Below are 23,529 nucleotides of genomic sequence, written 5' to 3'. Positions count from 1 at the left end.
CGGTTTTCAACTTTGAACACCTGTTGTGGTGGGGTTGGATACTGATAGTTTCATAAGTCAAGGACTTAATAGGTGTGCTGACAGAGTATGTTGGCATGTAACCTTTGTTAGGGGTGAACGTGTGGTTCTGTGTGTTCCAAAATGTTCAGAAGTCTGACATAAGGACACTCCCTATTCTATCTTTCAGTAGCTATGAGCTTTTCAAGATACTCACATGAGTTATCATGAGTTACCATTTAGATACGGGTGGTTGCAAAAGGACAACAATGTTGAAAATCAAGATGTTGCTCTTGGTTTCATTGAACCTCCTCACTGCACCAGGTATCGGTCATATGGACAATTGGCCCGTGTAGAGGATGCCAATAAGGAAAACATCAGTGTTCTTACATAGATACTACCACTTGTGTTTTCAAGGACGAAAACGCTTCTCCAAGGGGGGAGTAATGTCAGGCCAAGGGCAGGGACAAGGGCCAGGACGGACATGCGATCAAGGGGCGCTATCTTTAGAGGCTAGGAGTTTATAAATAGCACGGTTGGGTGGAGAGTTGCATGGTCCAATCCCCCGCGGTCTCACACCGCATTTGTTGCAAGGTTTGTTTGTGTAGCAGTCTATTGCTACGTGTCCCATTCTTCCACATTTGTAACACTTTCTTCTAGTCGAGGATGTCAATGGCGAATATCTTCCCCTTGAGGATGTCGTGACATAAGCCCCTCCTGATGATGTTAATGAGACTTTTTGCTTTCTTTCTTCTGCTTGGATTGAGTTGATGACATCTTGGAAATGTGGACCCGATTCTTTTTCTTCAAGAATTGTGACTAAGTGGTCATAGGAAGGTGGAAAACTTAATAGTACGGCCACTTCTTCGTCTTCTGGTACTTCGACCTGGATGTAAGTGAGCTACATGATAATGCTCTTAAGCCTATTTACTAGGATATAAATGTCCTCCCCTTCAGCCATAATGATCTTGTAAAGTTGTCTTTTGATACTAACTTTACTTATTTTGGCCCTGGCTCCAAAATTACTTTCTAGGACATGCCAGGCTTCTTGTGCATGCTTACATTTGTCTATGAAATGCGCATAGTTTTCATGCAAGGAGGTGATTATAATTCCTAATGCTTGTTCCTCTTTGGCCAAATTCTACGCACTTGCTATGAGTGTAGATGCCCTAGTATGTACTCCATCGGGTTCGGCTTGTTGTTCTAGAGCTGTGCTGATAACATACCATAAACTTTCTCTCATTAGGTAACTCCTTAACTTTGTTATCCAGGTGTGAAATCCTTCCCCGTTGTACTTTTCAATTCCCTTTTCCCCCATTGTGCTAATAGAGGGGTCTTATCTTGGGAGACTCTCTTAGCCAGTGTCTACCTCTTTACAAGAGCACAAATTCCTCTTCGGAGATGATAGAAATTTTATTTGCAAATTTTTGTGCTTGGCTGAAAATTTTTAGGGTTCATTGCAATATATATATATATATATATATATATATGTGTGTGTGTGTGTGTGTGTGTGTGTGTATAAAAAAATATAAAAAAAAAATAAAAAAAAAATATATAGATAGATAGAGAGAGAGAGAGAGAATTCCCTTTCGTGAAGCTCCTCTTCACAAAGATGTATGACTGGTGATCCTTTGAATTTCACTTTGTTTTGAAGTAACCAGATGAAGCCTCTTGAAGTTCTTCAGATGCCTTCGAGCAAGCTGTGGAAAGCCCCTCCAAGTGGGGAGGGGGCTCAATAGATTGCCCGTGAGAAAGGCCGCTAGGGCTTTAGTTTTTTTTTTTTGATACAAAAGGGTCCGCTCACTTGACTTCAAGGCCTCCAAAGTTTGTGGGAACTAGGCTTAGAAGGGGCGGTGGCTCATTTGAAGACAATGGCGTGGGAATGTGTTCCAAGCCAAGTGGGGCTTCAAAATTCCCAAAAATAAACAAAGGAATAAAATAAACTAGGCCGTTGACGAGTGCGACAGATGAGGGGCGCGATGACGTGTGGGCCACTGATGAGCTGGTTGGGGTGGGGTGGAGCTCGGGCTGAGGCTGCAGGTGTCGAAGCAAGGGGTGGGCACCAGGGAGATGCCAAGCTGGGCTGTGACGGCTTAGGTGGCCTCGCAGGTAGAGGAAGACAACTTTTTGTGGACATGCAGCGTGCAGAGTTTTAAGGCGCGCAGGCCAATTGAGTACTCAACATTGGTAGGCTGTTGTGCTCCTAATTTGATGTCGAGCTACACGGGTATTGGTTGGCCGAGGCAGAGATGCGACCACATAGGGTACCACGATGAGCACTCAACTGTATTGAGTGAGTGGAAGAGTTGGCGAGGCCGTAATCGATTGTGACTCACTAGATATTACAAAGTATGGCCAAACAGATATTGTGGTTCTGCAAGCAACTGAGAAAGGACGCCCTTTCCCTTGACCCTCTTAATTGAAGGAGGTTCCCAGGTTTGAAAAAAAGGCTCTACCACGTGCCCGAGGGAGGGGCCGGAATCCCTTTCCCCATTATAATAGTATAGATATAGATATAGATAGATGGGGTTGTAAATTACTTGTAATGCGTGAAAAAGGGCCCAATTGTAAGGTGGTAGAGAAACTAGAAGTGTTTTTTTTTTTTTTTTTCACCATCAGCGCAAGTAGGGAGAAACTAAAAGTGTTTGAACTCGGAAGGTACCTTCAAAGTATTAAAGCACTTTACATCTAAAATGGTGATCGGGCCATCATGGCCATGTGCACGCAGCATTGCAGCATGCACATCTGTCGGTGGGCCTTTATTGTCACGTTCCGAGTGTGTGTGGGTGCTTGATTGCTCTCATGGCGTAAGAGACTTAGAGGCATTGTGCTGAGCGGGATTGTGTACGTGCGCTGAGAGAGAGAGAGAGAGAGAGAGAGAGAGAGAGATGCCAGAGTGCTAGAGGTTGACATGGAGCTTCCTGCTAATGGGTCTTTAGCAAGCACGGTCTTGATGATTTCATCATCATCGTCTTCTTCGAAGTCTTCATCGACTTCATCGTCACAAGCCCCAGCTTTATTCCAAGGAGACAGCCGAGCAACAGGCCCAATGCAGGCATGGTGGGAAGGCATCGACACAGCACGTGAACGCTTAAAAGCTTTGCAGGAGATCTTGGGAACCATCGCTTCATTAGAAGCTTTGCTGGAGTCAGAGAGACCCACCAAGGGCTTACTTGAAGAGGAAACTGTTGCACAGGCAATTCTCTCCCACCTTTGTAAGCCCTCCTCTGGGCATGGGCAGGATGCCCTTTGTCAGTGGTTTTACGACACTTTTCAAACAGGGAAGTCAGACCTCCAGGCCATTGTCCTCAGGTTACTACATAAACTCTTATTTTGTTTGTTCGTATCGAGTTTTCCAGCATGGTGTCTCTGTGTAAACAGACACCATTGCTTATTTTAATCTATCGAAACAGCCTTTAAGCAGAGGTGCGTTATTGACTGGTCTTTACAATGGCAAGGCTTACAAAGGGAACATGGAGAAAAGTCTTTGACGACATGTATGGAAATGGAAATAAAGAAGATGCGATTTTGAAAAGAATCCTTGTTAAGATTTTTACTGCTCTTTGAATGGAGCGCATTTCAACTTGGGTTGTTTGGGACGTGGTTGAGGGTTCAGCAAACAAAGATACAAACCTGAGGATAGCGTCAGAGAAGTGCTTTTATATTTAAACGTGGAGCAAGAAAAATTTTCAGCAGGAAGATTTTTCTGGACTGTGCATAGGTATGGGAATGCAACAATAGAGTGCTATTTCATTGAAGCAAAACTTGCATTAGAGTGTCATAGATTTTTCATTTTGATTCATGGTTTCAATTTTGTGAGATATACGAGAGGAACTGGTGAAGCAGTCCACCACAGCTAGCACTCTTATGGGTATCTCGACAAAGATGTTGCATACTCTATGTAGCTAGCAGGACACTTCAACGGGGTCTCAACGGCAGCGGAGGGGTATAGAAGTTCATGAGATGTAGATCTTATACTGCCCTGTGCTTCATATTAGATGAGTTTGAAATGATTTGGGCCCCTACATTGTGGTTCATCCTTCATTCCTAGCACATGCCACCTCGATGTATGCCCAGCCTCATTGGATTCCTAATTTCGTACTTCCCTCTAGAGACTGGCTGCATGTAGGCTCATAGTAGAGAAAAAAAGAAAGAAAGTTTTTAAAATCTTGTACAGGCCAAAGAGAATTGGTGAAGGGGTATGAGGGTGGTATAAAAGGCACGAGGGTAGTGTGTCTATGTATTGGCTTCTTGTCACATGACTTTTTCTTGTCATATTGATCAGTATCAGCCTCACAGTTCTGTCTCTGTCTTTGTGACCGTCTCTTCTATTGTCTTCTTGGTTTTCTTGTGTGATGAGTGATGAGTTTTTTGACTCTTGTCACTCTCATTGGTTTGCTTTTGACTTTGAGATCCATGTGACCTATTCCTCCTTGTAGCTCTTTTAGCCCTCCCAACGCCTGGAGTGACTGGAATGTTGTGAATCCCTTGATTCGCTAGCAGTACGCCCTCCAGGTGTGGATGGAGCTTTGCTCACTATGTGACTCAAATTTCAATGCGTCTTTTTATGGTCGAAATAGTACATCATCATGAAAGTACAAGCCTTTGTCTAAGCAAAGTTTTTGAGTGAAATTGTCGCACATCTACCGACTTGGGAATCCGATTGACGCAAGGAATGGCTCGTTGGATTCCTCTCACCTAAACTACATGCACGTCATGCCAGATACCCACCATAGTGTAACTACATCTGTCAAACGGCTTGTACAAACCATTTATGCAAGAGGATTCCAAACCTAGAAAACCTAATCTAATGGACTCGTTCGAATATGTTGGTCCTGTGAACACGCTCACATAGTTGCCACGCTCACATAGTTGCCAATACTAATCCTCCTGGGATTCTAGACACTCCTATCTAGGGATAGATGCATAATTGGATGTGACAATCGATGACGCATGTCCACGTGGCACATAAAGCCATGTGCATGTGACAACCGGCCCAACTGGACGAATCCAAAGAGATGCCGTACACCATACTACACTATGATCACCACAAGATGGAGATGACTAGTATATTAATAAATTATTCAAATGACTTATTTTAATAACTTTGTCTTCCAAGTTTGCCCTACCTAAGTCTTAAGGGGTTCTTAAGAAGTAACCCTACCCTATAAAGAAGAAGATTAGCCAACGCTTTTGATCATTGAGAGCTAGAGCTAGAGATCAGCCAACGTTTTGGCAAAGACCAGCCCATCGTTTTTGGAGATCAGCCCTTGGCGTTTTTGCTTCCCTATACGTGCCAGATCAGCAAAGCAGCCCAATATTTTCAGTTTTCAGCCCCTTTCCTTGCCAGAAATGCTGTGGATTTGCTACTGCTAACTTCCCTGCTGCAGCATGGTCCTTTGGTAGCCCATTGAGCCTCTTCTCGTCCATTCCCTGCCGCATCGAGTGCTCCCATTTCTGTCCATCATCATCTACGTTTTCAGCCTTGCTTTGCACGATAGATCTCCTGCGTTTTTGCAGCTAGATATATGTTTTTGCAGCCAGCTTTCAGCCCTTCATTCCTCTCACATCGGGAGCACAGATCAGCCCAGATCTACCCCTTGGTGGCCATCAGCAACTCCTCATTGAGAAGGATCCAAAATTGCATCAAATCAGCCTAGGAGGTGCTTCATTTTGACGACTTTCTACAGTGACGTTCCCCATTCGACTTAGTAGAGTCTGCACTTGAGGTATTGCTTGTGTGTACATTCCATTTACGCAATCAAAAGAAAATACAACATTGGCAATGGTGTGGGGGGCCCTTGAGAGGGACCCTGTCAGGTTGTCATTCTCTCTCTCTCTCTCTCTCTACAAAGAAATAAAAAGAACCATCATTCGTGCTAAGTAGCACACATTCAAGCAAGCAAAGAAGTAAGGATCCGTGGCAGTGTAAAGTCTAGATCTTCACCGTTTCAATTTTGCAGCACCATACAATTTCTCCCCAAGACAGTTGACAGGGAGTGTGGGTTGTTTGTGGTTGTGCTCGGCCGGGTAAGGTAGTTTCCCATGTCAGGATTTATTTAGCCATGTTTAGCTCAGGGTATTCGCTTGGTTCCGTGGCCATATAGGCTCCTGTAGGCTTGGGATATTTTATCCCAGCCTCGTATTTTTTCCTGAGGCATTGGTATCCTTTGTTGCCCTTGTTTCCCTTTTCCTACGCTATTTCTTGTGTTTTATTAGGTCCGAGGCCGGGTCGGGCAGCCGGCTAGGGTACTTATATAGGTGCGGGGGGTACCTCTCAAAGAGAGCTTACAGAGCTCACTAGGGGGGTGCCCTCTTGGGGCAATGCCACAGCCTACAGGTGTAGATCGGCCAAGGTTGGCAAGCAGGGCACGACTTTTTCCTAGCATTTTTGCTTAGCATGCTTGTCGTTTTCTTGATTAGCCCTAGCGTTTTTGTTGGGCAGCAGTGGCAGTGTGTAGAGACTCTCTTACGATGCAGTTACCTCCGTAGGGCAATCTTACATAGGCTTTGTGACCATGCAGTGGTGGGGTTTCTTATTCGAGATTCATATTTTATCTTGCCAAGAATGCTCTTAGAGCACGCTAGAGGTGGTACCCATGTTGAGGCCATGCCAGTGGTGTCAGGTGCAGCGGAAGTGTTTAAGGTTTTAGCTCGGATCTAACACTCCGCACAAACACAAGGGACACTTTACTTCACTTGAAAGAATTGAACTGAGAGAGAGAGAGAGAGAGAGAGAGAGAGAGAGAGAGAGAGAGAGAGAGAGAGAGAGAGAGAGAGAGATGTCAGGTCCCAAACCCTTAAGGGCCCCCTTGCTCTCTTGCCAGAGCAAGTACTTTCTTTATCCTTGCAACAATGCTGGTACAATGATGCTAAATGCTGAGGTACTGATGCTACTGATGCTGGGTATTGATGGTACTGATGCTGGGTACTACTGGGTACTAATGGTATTGTGGGTACTGTGGGTGTTGAGGTACTGAGGTACTGAGAGGTTCTATGACGATGACGACGACGATGGGTACTGCTGGGTCTATGTTGACGACGATGATGTTTACGATGAGGAACTGATGGGTCTATGTCAATGACGTTGATGTTGACGACGAGGTATTGATAGGTCTATGTCGATGACGATGATGTTGACGACGAGGTACTGATGGGTCTATGTCGATGACAATGATGTCGACGACGAGATACAGATGGGTCTATGTCGTCGAGGTGATGTTGATGACGAGGTTTTGTGGATCCTTATGCCGAGCCAAGGCACAAGGGGTACTGTGTCGACGATGGTGAGGAGAAGGATGAGGATGACGACGACGACGAGTCTATGGCTGAATGCTGAAATGTCACGTGACACATCCAACCCTATGTGTCCGTGGACAAGCTACTTCATGACCAGGGTTCAGTTCAGTCAAGTCAGTCTAAAATAGGAAGTGTTTTGGCACCTTTGTGAGTCTTTTCGCAGACCGTGCATGTCCAGACACTTAGATTAGATGCATATCCTCTGGTTGCACACACCATGATCATCAGATTAAAGTCAGAACCCATCAGGAGCATTTTTACGGTGCATAGACCTATTTTCCCTATTTTTGACATTTTTCACTTATTATTTTTAAGTGACTTTTGTTGGGAACTGGGTAGGGCAATTTTGCTAAGCTTGTATATAAGGAAACCTAGCGCTAGCACTTTCTGGCAGAGAGGCAGCAGGAGCTCCAGTTGAACATGCACCTTCTCAGTAGGACTCCCCAAGAACAACCTAGTGTTTTTGCCCAACAGCAAAGCCTAGCGTTTTCATCCCCAGATCAGTCTTGGCGTTTTTGCGTGGCAGATCAGCCCCGGAGACCAGAAGAGACAGCAGATCAGGCCTAGCGATAGCAGATTCCCCAGCAACATCAGATAAGCCCTAGCGTTAGCAATTTCCTCAGCAAAGACAGATTTCAGCCCTTAGCGTTTTTGGTTTGCAGATCAACCTCAGCGTTTTTGCAGATCTTCGTGACAGAATCAGCCCATAGACCAGCGTCTTCAGTTTTCAGCAGTTAGAACCCGCAGAAGAAATCCCAAACCTCGTAGATCTCACCTTCCCGCAGTAGATCCTCGCTGCACGGTCAGATACAGCGTAGTTTGTAGATTCAGCCCGGAAAATGCAGATTTCAGCATCTGCGTTTTCAGCGCGTCGTCGTCGCATTGTCGCCATCGACATCTCATCGACATAGAGTCAGAATTCAGCAGATAAAGATTTGCAGATTCAGCCCTTAGCATTTTTAGATTTCAGCCCGTCTCGTCGCCATTCTCATCGTGGTCGACATCGTCGGCAAGTCCAAGCATTATAGAGATTTGTGCAATCATAAGTAGACCGCTCTTGCCATAGAGAGTAGGGCCTTCGGAGGAGGGTTTGACAATATTCTGGTGTCGTATTCTTCTCTCTCTATCTCTCAGTCTCAGCACCTTCATTCACAGTGTTCATCCACTTTGTTTGTGTCCATTGCACTCTCTCACTAAAGGAACGTAAGGCTCTCCCTTCCGTAAGTAAAAGGAACCTTGAGCACAGTTCGGAGCACTCATCTTGAGCAAAGTTCAACATTTACTTCCACTGCACCTTACATGAAAACTGTTCTATTGACTTGGCTGCGATGGAACGATCGATTGTGACGAGGGAAGGGCTGATCTGCTGGGGGTGCTACGGCGAGAAGTTGGGAAAGACCAAAACGCTGGCTGTCCTTGCTGAAAACGCTGATGGAGAAGAAGGGTGAAAACGCTAGGTGTTGGCCTGCAATCCCCAAGTTTGCAGGTTCCTCTGTTGCTGCCTCCTCTTCTGTCTTCCACTAGCGCCCAAGGGATTTCTTTTATAGGTTATCTATCCATTTTCCCTACCTACATTCGAACAAGGTTAAATAAAAAGTCACTTATTAATAAAATGGCTCAAGAGGCGGTTCACACGTGGTAAAATGTCTATATGCTGAAATGTTGTCCATTGCAAGAGAGGGTATGCAACTATGACTGGCGTTGACATGCACGTCCTGCTAGAGGCTCACAAAGGTGCGAGGCTAGGTCCTAAGCTAATGACTCATGCTAGATTGTAGCATAAGCATATCCACGCAGCGCAATGAAGTGCGCACGTAACATCCCCCCTGTTAAAGGTGAGACACAACTGTTGAACTTCTATCTTTGGATGCTTTTCTGTTCTTTTGATGCTGGCTGCTTCTAAGGGTTGTGGATGCATAACCAATGAAAACTCCTCCAAACGGGTGGATTTTGCGGATGTAGGTTTGGTGCGATGTAAACATCGACCATACAAGTTGCTAGGTAGCCTTACTACTGTCGCAAAATACTAGCCTTGGTGTTGACTCCGCCTTGCAAGAAAGTACTGACCACTCGAATAGTCATGTCGTGAAAACATTGCGGGTGAAGTTGAAAGGTAAGGGTGCTCGGAGGTAATTCCAAGGTTTTCTTGTCGACGGAAGTAGATGCATGCTACTTGCGAATGCGAATGCAGAGAGGGTTAGGGATCCTGTCTCCAACTCCTTCCATCCGCATACAAGGCAAGTAGAACCTGGTACTCAAGATCTGGGTTTTCGTGTATCCGATGTCGATCTTCCTTTCAAAGACATCGCGATGAAGATGGGAGCTGATAAGTCCATGATTGGGACTCGAAGATTCTCTTAGGAAAAAAAACTGGGAGAGGTTCTTTGGGTTCTTGAGTTCTTGAGGTTCTTGGTTCTTCTAGGGTTCTTTAGGTTCTTCCCTTGAGTTTGCAAACTCGAAGCACACACAAAGCTCTGATACCAATGTCAGGTGCAACGCACACAGAGCTCTCATACCAATGTCAGGTGCAACGGAAGTGTTTAAGGATTCAGCTCGGATCTAGTACTCCGCACAAACACAAGGGACACTTTACTTCACTTGAAAGAACTGAATTGAAAGAAAGAGAGACCGATGAGAGAGAGAGAGAGAGAGAGAGAGAGAGAGAGAGAGAGAGAGAGAGAGAGAGAGAGACAAGGATGTCAGGTCCCAAACCCTCAAGGGCCCCCTTGCTCTGTTGCCAAAGCGAGTACTTCCTTTTTTCTTGCACAATGCTGATACAATGATGCTAAATGCTGAGGTACTGATGCTAATGGGTACTGATGATGGGTACTACAGGGTACAGATGGTACTGATACTGGGTACTACGGGTGCTGAGGGTGAAATTGGCCCGTGGGGCGGTAGGCTTTGGCTTTCACCTGGAATTATTTACTTTACTTTAGACACACAGAGGGAGAGAGTACTTTGCAAAAGGAACCTGCGACGGGAATTAACACTTAGCACACACACGGCTCGGAAGCTAGAATGCTCCGAGCAGACGCCGACAACCTGTAGGCCCCAAAATTGGCGCCCCTTTCGGTATTTCTTTATACTTTGAGAGGGTAAATTACAAAGTAGAGTCCTGGGAATCCTTTACCTGTCTCCCGCTAGATACTACCAGTTTTGGCCAAATTTCGGCAGCATAACAGCCCCGAAACTTGCGCAAAACCAATTCCCCTGCTAGAACTCACTTCCACTGACGTATACCCTCTGATTCCTGCCCAAAAACAGTAAATTCAGCATGCTGTATTCACAGTCAATTTATGGCGCATACATAGCGCTGAATTCGCACGTGTACGGTGAGGTTATGACCCTTTGTAACAAACTGTTGACGTGTCAAAGCCCTGAAGAAGGGAGCCAACTTGCAGATGTCGGCCGAGGGGCCTAAACCCTAAGAAGAACAAGTAACAGAAGAAAAGTGATGACGTGGTTGCCCGAGAGCAGAAACCCTATAACCCTAATTTTTGCCGAAAACCCTAACTGCTGAAACCCTAATTCTGGAAACCCTAACCCTAAAACTTGCAAACCCTAATTCTGTTGCCAAAAAACCTAAAATTGCAGAAACCCTAACCCTAACCGTAAGGGCAACAGGGAGATTTCCGTGTTTTGTGTTGGCTGATGACGTGGTAGGCTGTACTGAATTTCGGATTTTATGCTGGCAGCTTTTGGCATTGCTTTTTGGACCAGAAGCTTTTGAGTTTTAAAGGCTTTTCACTGTAAGTGCTTTTCAGGCCAAGGGCCTTTAAATATGAGGTTAGGGCTCATTCTCTGGCATGCTTCCTGGAGAAGGTGCAGAGTCTGGAGTACCAGCTTGTACTGTGTTGATGCAATATAAAGAAATACCGAAAGGGGCGCCAAGGTTTGGGGCCAATACTCTCTGGGGTGGAATTCCGCCACTCTGTGTCGCGTGTTGTCTCTCTCTCTCTCTCTCTCTCTGTCAGTTTAGTTGTTATTTGAAGTGCTTAAAGTTGTTCAGTCTGTTCTTTTCTATTGGCACGTGGTGCCCGTCTTTGTGACAGAGGTATCAGAGCATCAGGCATGTGCTTTTTTGAAAGCATACCGGTCCTATAAAGGAGCAGACAGAGCTATTGGAATTTAGGCGCGTGCTTTTTTGAAAGCATACCGGTCCTACAAAAGAGCAGACAGAGCTATTGGAATTTTATTTGAGGTATCTTCGTCCTCCAACCCGGACTTATTAGCCACTCCCACCCTTACTTCATCGCGCATTGGGCACGCTACCGTCTTCACCGTTCATGTCTTTTAGGGCATGAGCCAATTAAGATCACTTGCAAGAGAAGGATCCAGATTTGTTTCAAGTCACTATTTTTCTCAAAAGTAGTGCAATGCAGATGTTGATGTCTATAGCTACCAAGTAGCATACTCCAAGTACTTGGCAAGCTTTCAAGAAAAAAAATTTGCCCGAAGTTATATGGGTTCTGACATCTTCCTTCGGAGTGCAACTTTTGGCATAGTGGGGTATCCTGAAATGCTTGCCATGGAAACCCTAGCAGATTATAACTTGAAGTTTCTTGACATCTCTCAGTAGATGTCTCTTCACGAGCAGATGACCTTGGAGATCCAGTGCGATTGCTATCTTTGGACTACCATCGCCGCCAACGAAAACACTCTTTGTCCAAGAGCTGATGGACCATGCTGTGCTCGGCTACGACCTTACGGAATGAACCTAACCCTAATTTTTTGTGCAGGTTATAGGATGGAAAGTCGGTCGACTTTTCGAGCTCGATTGATGTTGAGATTGTTTTTTAAGTTTGAGTTCTGTTTGATCTTGTTTGGTGATCCTGTTTGGAATTTGTTTGAAATGGATGGTATCTGTTTTGGACCTGTCTTGGTGCCAATTTGAATTGTTTGACTCTAGTTTTAATACTGGTTTTAATGATTGGTGATTTTACTCCTGGGTGGAGTAGTGAGAAAAGATGTTTGAGAATGCTTGTTCATACTCATGGCCCGGACCCTTGTGGTTATTTGCGGGGGGAGTATTGAATGATTGAAAAGTGTTGTTTTTACTCATGGCCCGGACCCTTGTGGTTATTTACGGGGGGAGTATAGTTGTTTTTACTCATGGCCCAGACCCTTGTGGTTATTTATGGGGGGAGTATTGTTGTTGTTACTCATGGCCCTGACCTGCATGGTTATTTACGGGTGGAGTATTAAGAAGTCTGAGCAGTGGTTACTTTGAGCACCTCCAAACGACGCAGGCTGCGGTCTCGGGGGCGTTTGGTTGTAAAAAGGCCTCTATATCTCATGGCCTGGACCTTTTCAGGTTATTTGCGGGAGGAGTGCTGAGGGAGTCGTTGAACAGCTCATGGCCCCGACCTGGATGGTTATTTGCGGGGGGAGTATTCATTGGCGGCTTTATGTTTCTATGTCTTGTAACATGCATATGTGAGCATTTGTGTTACATTGTGATGTGCCAATTATTGAATATTCCTAATTGGACGAGATTGCCTGGGTATGTAATTTTTTAGTGCATCGTGCATCAAGACACCCGTGGAAGATCAGTACGGTTTGGGTGTGATGGCTATATTTTACTACGCCGGAATATCAAGAGTTCCGATCTGGACGAAAGGAGAAGCTAACTCCTTGATCAAAAGAGTAGAAAGGAGAAGATAACTCCTTAATAAAAAGAGCAAACTGATTGTCCCTCGGAATTCTTTTTTAGCTAACTTGAGTTGTTTTGCAGATATAATGTAATCGCGGACGATTACTCTCTTTCAAGAAGGGGAGATGTAACAAACTGTTGACGTGTCAAAGCCCTGAAGAAGGGAGCCAACTTGCAGATGTCGGCCGAGGGGCCTAAACCCTAAGAAGAACAAGTAATAGAAGAAAAGTGATGACGTGGTTGCTCGAGAGCAGAAACCCTATAACCCTAATTTTTGCCGGAACCCTAACTGTTGAAACCCTAATTCTGGAAACTCTAACCCTAAAACCTGAAAACCCTAATTCTGCTACTAAAAACCCTAAAACTGCAGAAACCCTAATCCTAACCCTAAGGGCAACAGGGAGATTTTTCGCGTTTTGTAGGTTGATGACGTGGCAGGTTGTACGGAATTCCGGATTTTACGCTGACAGCTTTTGGCATTGCTTTTGGACCAGAAGCTTTTGAGTTTTAAAGGCTTTTCACTGTACGTGCTTTTTAGGCGAAGGGCCTTTAAATATGAGGTTAGGGCTCATTCTCTGGCATGCTTCCTGGAGAAGGTGCAGAGTCTGGAGTATTGGCTTGTACTGTGTTGATGCAGTATAAAGAAATACCGGAAGGGACGCCAAGGTTTAGGGCTAATACTCTCTGGGGTGGAATTCCGCCACTCCGTGTCGCGTGTCGTCTCTCTCTCTCTCTCTCTCTCTCTCTCTCAGTTCAGTTGTTATTTGAAGTGCTTAAAGTTGTTCAGTTTGTTCTTTTCTATTGGCTCGTGGTGTCCGTCTTTGTGACACCCTCACCGGTGCCTACTTTGGAGTAGCTGCTAGCTACCCCTGTTCCTGCTCAAGGAGGCTCTTGCCTCAACACAAAAGCATGAAACCACACAACTGTACATCAATCAAATGAAGAGCCCCTCTTGTGGGGCATCACATAACTGTACGTAGGGGAGAGAGAGAGCAGTGTGTAGCGTGCAGGGCATCACTCCTAGCACCACACTGTACATGAGAGGGAAAGAAAGCACTCCATAGCTCTTAACCTGTGACAAAAAAGCAAATGAGGCCTCTCCCAACATAAAATTCAGCGCCCTTTTTCCCTTGTGAGGCAAGTGCATAAAAAAGTGCCACTTGGCGGGATTACAAGCCATTTCTCGTTTCGGGGTTGCCGCCTAAAAATTTCTTGACTGGTTGCCCCATTGACGTCGCGGCAGAGTTGTTAAATGTTCCCCTGGTCATACCGAAGGTAATGATGCGAACACATTTCATGGCCCAAAATAGCAGTTCCCTAATTTTTAGGAGATGCTTCCGTTTGGCTCCCATTGATCATTTGACCATCTATCCTCATTGGGACCGCATCCAAAAGTGCCATGTGGCCCAATTGTCGGATACTTTCTGTTGGTAGTCCCACCTTGACTTTATGCCTTGATTGAGTTCACTTCCTGGTATCCACCAACTTGCTAAGTGCGACGGGGGGACCTACATGATCTTGCTCTGAGCCTAGACATCCTCTTACTATATGAATTCCAGTGCTGACCACTGCCCGTCTGCGGGTGAAACTACTGTTCACATTGGCCATACAATGTCTGACCGTTTGCTACTTCAGAAAGAGGGTCTCAAAAATAAAACAAAAATCATTGGAAAAAAACCAACAACTAAGGTTAGTAGTTGCCACGTCGTCGTGACATAGTTAGCAGCTGCGACGTCCTCATGACATACCCCCCTCTTGAAATCGCAAACGTCCTCGATTGCATACCATAAATACAGGCCACTGATGATTTTGTGCTATCAACATTCTTTTATCTTCGCATGTATCCGCAAGAAAGGTCGTACACATAGATACAAATGACTTAATGAGACCTTCATACTTTTGTCATTTCCATCTATTACACTGAATTCATATGTACATTTGGTGTGCTAGCTCTATCATTACCCCTCCTTTGCACACGTTGGGTTGGGGCATAAGTAGGTTGTAACCCAAAGGATTCAAGGAAAAGCTGCAATACATTTGGTGACTCTGACAGTTCATGCTCTTCCATCCACTTTGCATCCATTGTCATCTAGTCCTGTTGGGTTGGGGCATAAGTAGGTTGTAACCCAAAGGATTCAAGGTAAAGCTGCAATACATTTGGTGACTCTGACAGTTCATGCTCTTCCATCCACTTTGCATCCATTGTCGTCTAGTCCGGTTAGGATACCTGGCTTTCACCCAGGCGACCCGGGTTCAAATCCCGGCAATGGAACCTTGAAACTGGCCCGTGGGGCGGTAGGCTTTGGCTTTCACCCGAAATTCTTTACGTTACTTTAGACACACAGAGGGAGAGAGTACTTTGCAAAAGGGACTTGCGACGGGAATTAACACTTGGCACACACACGGCTCGGAAGCTAGAATGCTCCGAGCAGACGCCGACAACTTGTAGGCCCCAAAATTGGCGCCCCTTTCGGTATTTCTTTATACTTTGAGAGGGTAAATTACAAAGTAGAGTCCTGTGAATCCTTTACCTGTCTCCCGCTAGATTCTACCAGTTTTGGCCAAATTTCGGCAGCATAATAGCCCCGAAACTTGCGTGAAACCAATTCCCTTGCTAGAACTCACTTCCATTGACGTAAACCCTCTGATTCCTGCCCAAAAACAGTAAATTCAGCATGCTGTATTCACTGGTTTTTGCTCTGTTTTCAGCCCCAAACAGTCCCCTAGCTGTCCTCTGCCAGTGGGGCACGATTCCCAAGGGTTCTGGCGTCCGTATGACTGAAAAACAGTCAATTTATGGCGCATATATAGCGCTGAATGCGCACGTGTACGGTGAGGTTATGACCCTCACCGGTGGCTGCTTTGGAGTAGCAGCTAGCTACCCCTGTTCCTGCTCAAGGAGGCTCTTGCCTCAGCACAAAAGCATGAAACCACACAACTGTACATCAGACAAATGAAGAGCCCTCTTGTGGGGTATCACATAACTGCACGTGGGGGAGAGAGAGCAGTGTGTAGCGTGCAGGGCATCACACCTAGCACCACACTGTACATAAGAGGGAAAGAAAGCACTCCATAGCTCTTAACCTGTGACAAAAAAGCAAATGAGGCCTCTCCCAGCATAAAATTCTGCGGCCTTTTTCCCTTGTGAGGCAAGTGCATGAAAAAGTGCCACTAGGCGCGATTACCAGCCATTTTCCGTTTCGGGGTTGCCGCCTAAAAATCTCTCGACTGGTTGCCCAGTTGACTTCACGGTAATGACGCGAACAAATTTCATGGCCCAAAATAGCAGTTCCTTAATTTTTTAGGAGATGCTTCCGTTGGGCTCCCATTGGTCATCTGACTATCTATCCTCATTGGGACCGCATCCAAAAGTGCAATGTGGCCCAACTGTCGGATACTTTCTGTTGGTAGTCCCACCTTGACTTTATGCCTTTATCGAGTTCACTTCCTAGTATCCACCAACTTGCTAAGTGCGACGTGAGGACCTACATGATCTTGCTCTGAACCTAGACATCCTCTTACTATACGAATTCCAGTGCCGACCACTTCTCGTTTGCGTTTGCGGGTGAAACTACCGTTCACATTGGCCATACAATGTCCGACCGTTAGCTACTTCAAAAAGAGGGTCTCAAAAATAAAACAAAAATTATTGGAAAGAAACCAACAACTAAGGTTAGGAGTTGCCACGTCCTCGTGACATAGTTAACAGCTGCCACGTCCTCGTGACAGAGGTACTGAGGTATTGAGAGGTTCTATGACGACGACAATGACGGGTAGTGCTGGATCTATGTCGACGACGATGATGTCGACGATGAGGTACTGATGGGTCTATGTCGACGTTAATGATGTTGACGACGAGGTACTGAAGTCTGATGGGTCTATGTCGACAATGGTGACATCGATGACGAGGTTCCGTGGATCCTTATGCCGAGCCAAGGGACAAGGGGTACTAGGTGCTGGTGTATTGTGTCGACGACGACGGCGACAGGTCTATGGCTGAATGCTGAAAACTGTTCCGTCGACTTGGCCACGATGGAACGACCGACTGCGATGAGGGAAGGGTTGATTTGTTGGGGGTGCTGCGGTGGGAAGCTAGAAAGGCAAAAACGCTGGCTGTCTTGGCTGAAAACGCTGATGCACAGGCATAAAACAACCCTATTTGGTCCTAGGAGATGGTGTGACAAGTCAATGACGTGGTCTAGGCTAGACTAACGCTCGGATTTTGCTCTAACTCCTGACATGGTAGATTCTTGCATTTTGCATTGACTACTGATGTGGCAGATTTTCGGATTTTGTGTTGACTGTCGACGTGGCAAATATCCGGATTTCTCGCTGGCTAGTGACATAGCAAATTTCAGAATTTGCGTTGATGATAACGTGGCAGTAGGACAGATTTTACGCAAGCTTTTAGGGAGTAGATGCTTTTGGGACTGTGCTTTCAGCAACCCTTGTACTCTTCATAAGTGCTTGGAGGGCCATTCTTTCATGCATCTGGACGCAGAGCTGGAAGATTGGTTCCGACGGGAGTTGTATCCTTTGCAGATCATTGAATAAAGAAATACCGAAAAGGGCGTCAGTCTTTGGGGCCAATACGTCTAGGGGTGGAACTCCACCACTCCACATGTAACCGTGCGGATTCTCTATTTCTCTATTATTTAAGTTGTTTTGAAGTACTAAAGTGTTGCCAAGTGTGTAGATGTTTCGCTTTGTCTGTCTTTTCATCCGATCACTCATTGGAAGTGATTACAGTGGTATCATAGCTTTAGGCATGTGCTTTTTTGAAAGTATACTGGTCCTATCAAAGATCAGATAGAGCACAGCTCACTCACAGAGCTAGCCATAAAGAACCCACAGAGCACAGCTCACTCCCTTGCCCCTCGGCAAACCGGAGCGTCCCTCGGCAAACCGGAGCATGATCCTGTCGACATGAACGGAGAGCAGAGAGATCTACAAGATTTATCTATTTCCCTCTTTTTCAGGAAGTACATCAACCTATACATGGAACCTATGAAGTGGGTTGAAGAAGAAACGACAAGTGGAGGAGGAGAAGGAGAAGGAGAAAAAAGAGCTCGTTTTTGCCCTAAAAAGCTTTAAAAACTTGCTTTTTAACGCTTTTCTATGTTGTAGAGACCTTTGAAAATCTCTTCAACGGTTGAGAATTTGGATATGCAACAGAAGGCAAAGTTGATCCTCTTGACAAGCTCTATCCATTGTCGCGAACGAATTTTGATTCCAACAATGTTGGAAAATTAGGGTTTTTAGTAGAAAATTAGGGCTTCTGCAAAAAAATTCAGCATATGTGAAATTAATTTTTTTGGAAGATCTTGTTATTTGTGTATAGATAACAGGTAATAGGAGCGAGGGAAACGAATTGCAAGCATTGAGTTGGACATCCACTGTTTTGCAACAAGGTGAGCCATCTCTTTGAAATTTTACCTGTTTTGCAAGTGAAATTCAGGATGAGATGGCAACGAATTTGCATATGAAAGCAATCAGGAGCTACGACAGCTCGGGAATGAATCGGATACCTTTTTGATTCAAGATAAGAATTATGAATTCTATTTTGAAATTTGAATGAATGATGATGATGATGCATGAGAAATAATGAATGATATAATAAGATTCTAGTATTTCAAGATTCCTATATGAATGAGATGATTGGATATTGTAGCGAGCGTATCAAAAGTTCCGGAGGGATTAGATGGCTACACAAGGATCTAGGTTCATCAAGACTTCTGGACGGATGAGATGACTAGATTGAATGATTGAAACACAGTGTTCAGTGTGAATTAAGTGTGTGATCTGGGAACTGCATGTTCAGTGAATGTATGTTGTTGTGGACTCTTTGCAGATCAATGAATAAAGACATACCAAAAGGGGCGCAAGTCTTCGGGGCCAATACTTCTAGGGGTGGAACTCCGTGACTCCACGTGTAACAATGTGGATTCTCTATTTCTCTGTTATTTAAGTTGTTTTGAAGTACTAAAAGTGTTGCCACGTGTGTAGATTGACGCCCCGTCTGTCTTTCTGTCCGATCACTTGCTGGAAGTGATTACATTTGGCATTAGAGGATAATATTGCCTGTGGTAGAGGTTTGGTGAAGATATCAAAAGGGTTGTCGGACCTTGGAACATACTTAGTCAAATAGAGTGATCTTGGTCTTCTCACGAACACAATGGTACATACTCTAGTCGAATAGAGTGATCCTTGGTCTTCTCACGGACACAATGGTAATGTATCTCTATATGCTTGGTTCGGGCATGAAAAACTGGGTTCCTCGCTGTAATGTGTAGTGGAAGTGATTTATGGTGAATGTTTAGGATGAGTGCTCAATGCGTACTCAAGGTTTCTTTTACTGCATGAGAGAGTTCCTTTTACTTCATGAGAGGGATGCATAATAGACTAGAGAGAGAAGAGAGAACGATACTGTGAGTGTAGAGAGAAGACTGACAGCGGATGGGGTCCCAAACCCCCCTCCAAGGACCCCCCCCCCCCCCCCCCCCCCCCCTTTATCGCTAAAGAGGTATTTGCACAAATGCTGATACGATGCTTGGATCTACGAGGCTAAGGGCTGAAATGCAAAAATGCTAGTGGGAATGATGGGCTTTGCAACCGTCGACGAGGCTATGGCTGATGTCAAGGGTGGGCTGAAAACTGAAAAACACTGGTTGATCTAAGGGCTGAATCTGAAAACGCTGATGTGACTGTTGAATCTATGATGGTGCGGCAAGGTTATGGCTGAAAACTGCTAAGGCTAGGGCTGATCCGGTACTGCGGGCTGAATCGGATATTGTAGGCTGATGCTAAGCAAAAACGCCATGGGTGTTGGATGTGCTGGTGAAAAACGCCAGGTGGTACTTGTGCTGCTAGGTACTGGTAGTGCAGGTGTCACAAAATGGGAGCGTACACGAGCACTTGAAAATCTGAAAATTGAAATACTTTGCAAATGTGAGAGAAGGGAGAAGATCGACACAGTATTGGGGACCAGAAGATGGGGTGGTCCCCCCCCGTTAAGAGTATTCTTTTATTCAGGGAGAATTCGTATACAAGCACGAGAACTTGAGGAAACCCCTCCGTTCTGTAATCTTAGACCCGAAGGTCGTGCTTTCCCGTAAAGGGGTTGGGCACAAGGCCGTTCCTTCCCGTAAGGGACTTAGGCGCGAAGCCGTACTTTCCCGTAAGGGACTCAGGCGTGAAGCCGTACTTCCCGTGAAGGGCCTTCCCGTAAGACGGGAGACTCCTGCAAAACAAACGACACAAACACGCGACAACAATTCGTATGGCGAATCCACAATAGATACCTGTTGCTCTTGCGCGGGAAAAGCGACTTCCGTGTTTCGTAGTCTCGCGATCTCTTGCGGCAGAGTCTTCTGTTGCTGATGTTGGTACCTCTCGTGAGTGAGGGCATGTAGTGCTTTTATAGCTCCTTGGCCACGGCACGAATAACTGCTCGCGTAGAGATCGCGGCCGTTTTTTTTTTTTTTTTTTAATTGCGCTGTTCTACCCGAAATAGGGAGAGAGAATTTGCTGTTCTACCCGAAATATGACGAAGTTCCAAACCTTTCAGAGCGTGCATGCCAAAAATGTGATCTAAACTTGACTTTTCTACCTCAAACTATCGACTTTGGCAAACCACAAAGGGAATACCAATGCTTGAAGGGAAATCGTGCTAATGCTTGTGCTGGGACTGTGTCTTGCCAAGGAATGAGCATGCAAATTTTTTCTTGACATGATCTACAACGATGAAACAATGGGTATTCCTTGAATGTAACCTTTTGTAAAGAGATCTTCATGCTTCTGTGCTCATCCGTCAGTGAATCATGTGCATTGTGTAATATGGCTTTCCTAACAAAAGGTAACACATAAAGACGGCGACGAAAGTACAAGAGACTATCACGAATGAGAGACTAAAAAAAATGCATATTGACTTTTTATGTTGTCAAGAGATACTTCCTAAATAGGTACTATGAACCTCGACTCGAGAGCCAAAATGTGTCTTGTGTGACTGATTGTATCTGCAATTGGGTTAGCTTTACTAGGAACAGAATCAATCGAACCACCAAATTGCTCAAAAGTTTAGGACCATCTAGCTTGACAGTCGCTCCTAAATGCCCTAGGCAAAGATTGGAGGCACTTGAGGGCTTGATGATCAATATTGACATTGAAATCTTTACTATAAACAAAAAGCTTCTCATGCTTTAGAGAATGAGTGACAGAGAGAGGTTCCTTTTCATGCAATGACTGATTCTTTTTTGAACGATCTGACTGTGTACTGAGAGATGCTATTGGATTGCGTCTTTTATCCCCTTTCAAAACATAAGAGAGAGAGATTAATGACAAAGAAGGAATACTTTGCTCACAACGAATGACCACGAAAGAGGCACCTTCGTTAGAGAGAGTGAGCGTGTTTTGTTCCCAATCAACTTGGGGCTTAAGCTCACGAAACCACTTAATGTCGAAAATCATATCACATTTAGAGAGAGGAGAAACAACAAACTTGCTACGAAAACATGCCTGCAGAACACAAAATTGTTAAATTAGGGCATTCATGCATGATGGAAGAATGCATGCCAGGCGCAAATCCAAAATCCGCAATGGGATCCGTTGGAATAGCAACTAAGCATGCTCTCTTCACAAGAGAGTGACTAATCACATCATGCATACTAGCAGAATCAAACGAGATCACAATGCGCTCACCATTCACATGACCATAACACTTAATTAGAGACTCATCTAGATGATCATGAGAAACTTGGGACCCACTACTTGGCTCATTTATGACACTAACAAAAGATGCGGGTTCTGTGGATTCTTTCTTAGGACAATCTCTTTTCATGTGACCTTTAGTGTGACACTTAAAATATCTTCCTTCCTTTCCATATTCGGTTCTTTCCTCAAGACGTGACCAAAATCGTACTATTTCTTGAGTAGATTTTTCATCATGTGTTAACTTAGGAGTTTCTCGAGTTTTAGCCTTTCCTTTATCATATCATCACTATTAGGTGAAGAGTTGTGTGCTTTAGGTGTAGTGGAAGATTGAGAAGGAGAGGTACTGTGGTTCTTACCATTCTGTTGGTTCTGCGGGTACTTGTTCTCCTTCGGCTTACCTTTGTTGTGCTTCATTTTCTGGTGTGAGAGCGATTTTGACGGTGTATTGTAGTCCTTACGGGCTGAAAACTTGCACATTGTATTTGATGTACACGTCCAAACCAAAGAGGAAGCCTTCTTGTGATCCTCATCCAATGTACGCCATTGAACGTCAATCTGCAAAATACTGTTAGAAAAAGACCTAACAGAAGTGGCTAATGCTTGTAGGCAACAAGTAATGGTTTGGGGTAGGGACATAAAACTTCTTTGATATAGAGTTAAATTTTTTTTTGAGAGAAATTCCTTGGGTTCTTGGTTCTTCTTGGGTTCTTGATACTTCCCATGAGTTCGTGAAGCCGAAGCACGTTCAGGGCTTTGATACCAATGTCCAATGCAGCGGGAGGGTTTAAGGATTTTAGCTCAGATCTAGTTCGTAGTGGCTATATAACTCTGAGTAAATTGTGGTCGTCAGTTGTGGCAAGCCAATCTTCGAAAGTAGCCTCCTTAAGCACACTAACTTACATGTAGCACTAGAAACAACCCTATACTCTCTCTCTATGAATGATAAGGCAATTGTAGCCTGTTTCTTGCTACTCCATGAAACTGCTCCTAAGCCAAAAGAAAAGGGGTAACCTGTAGTCAACCGTTTTCCATCTTGATTTCCACCTCGATCTGAATCACTTAATCCTCGAAGAATTATCTTGGAGTTCTTCCCTCTATCTGCATAGGAAATGCCTAGCGACTTTGACTGCTTTAAATACCGTAGAGTCCGAAGAGCTTGACTTGGTGGGAAATTGACATCAAACCGGCTGTTGAGTACTCGAATAAGAGAACCGACCAACTTCCGATACTCTGTAGCAACTGCTATATCTCGGGGGTCATACTATGACAACTTTCTGGTTGGGATCCATAGGAAGATGAGATAGGTTTGTACTCAAGTCATACCAAATCCTTCCAACAACTCTCGAGTGTTGCTAAGAGAGAGAGATGCCCTCTTTGTCTGCCATATCTACAATCCAAAGAAAGTAGTGAAGCAAGTGGAGATCTGTCATCTCCTAACCCTATGTGCATGTGGACAAGCTACTTCAGGTCAAGGGTTCAGGTTAGCTTAGGAAGTGTTTTGGCACCTTCGTGAGCCTGTGCGCAGGCCGTGCATATCCATGCACTTAAAGTAGTTGCATATCCTCTGGTTGCACACAACATGATCATAAGCATGACAGTTAGTACCCATCATGAGCATTTTATAGTGCACAAAACCCATTTTCCCTATTTTATCCATTTTTCACTTATTATTAATAAGTGACTTTGTTGGGAAACTTGGTAGGGCAATTTTACTAAGCATCTATAAAAGAAACCTAGCACTAGCACTTTCTCGCAGAAGAGGCAGCAAAAGTTCCCACAACTTGCAGTGTACCTTCTCAGCAAGAGCAGTAGGAGACCCTAGCGTTTTCAGCAAACAAGACACTCTGGCGTTTTTCATCAACAGTTTC

The 23,529-nt window shown here is 44.8% G+C and overlaps 1 protein-coding gene and 1 non-coding gene across 2 annotated transcripts in view; both read left to right on the top strand.

Annotated features, from left to right (window-relative positions):
* The first annotated feature begins 2,718 nt into the window (after positions 1–2,718).
* The window catches only part of LOC147422687 (uncharacterized), a 51,142-nt gene continuing 30,331 nt past the window's right edge, over positions 2,719–23,529 (top strand). Inside the window, exon 1 of the mRNA XM_086502431.1 lies at positions 2,719–3,309. Within this exon, the coding sequence (XP_086358557.1) occupies positions 2,909–3,309 (401 nt within the window). The 5' untranslated portion in view covers positions 2,719–2,908. The remainder of the gene's footprint in view (positions 3,310–23,529) is intronic.
* TRNAE-UUC (transfer RNA glutamic acid (anticodon UUC)) lies at positions 15,151–15,224 on the top strand. Its single transcript has one exon. It is a non-coding gene; the product is annotated as a tRNA-Glu (tRNA).

Source organism: Adiantum capillus-veneris, chromosome 27, assembly GCF_014529385.1.
Source record: "Adiantum capillus-veneris isolate H3 chromosome 27, ASM1452938v2, whole genome shotgun sequence".
Classification (NCBI taxonomy): Eukaryota; Viridiplantae; Streptophyta; class Polypodiopsida; order Polypodiales; family Pteridaceae; genus Adiantum; species Adiantum capillus-veneris.
Note: the sequence above shows the minus strand (reverse complement) of the source record. Positions and strands in the feature narration are given on the sequence as shown.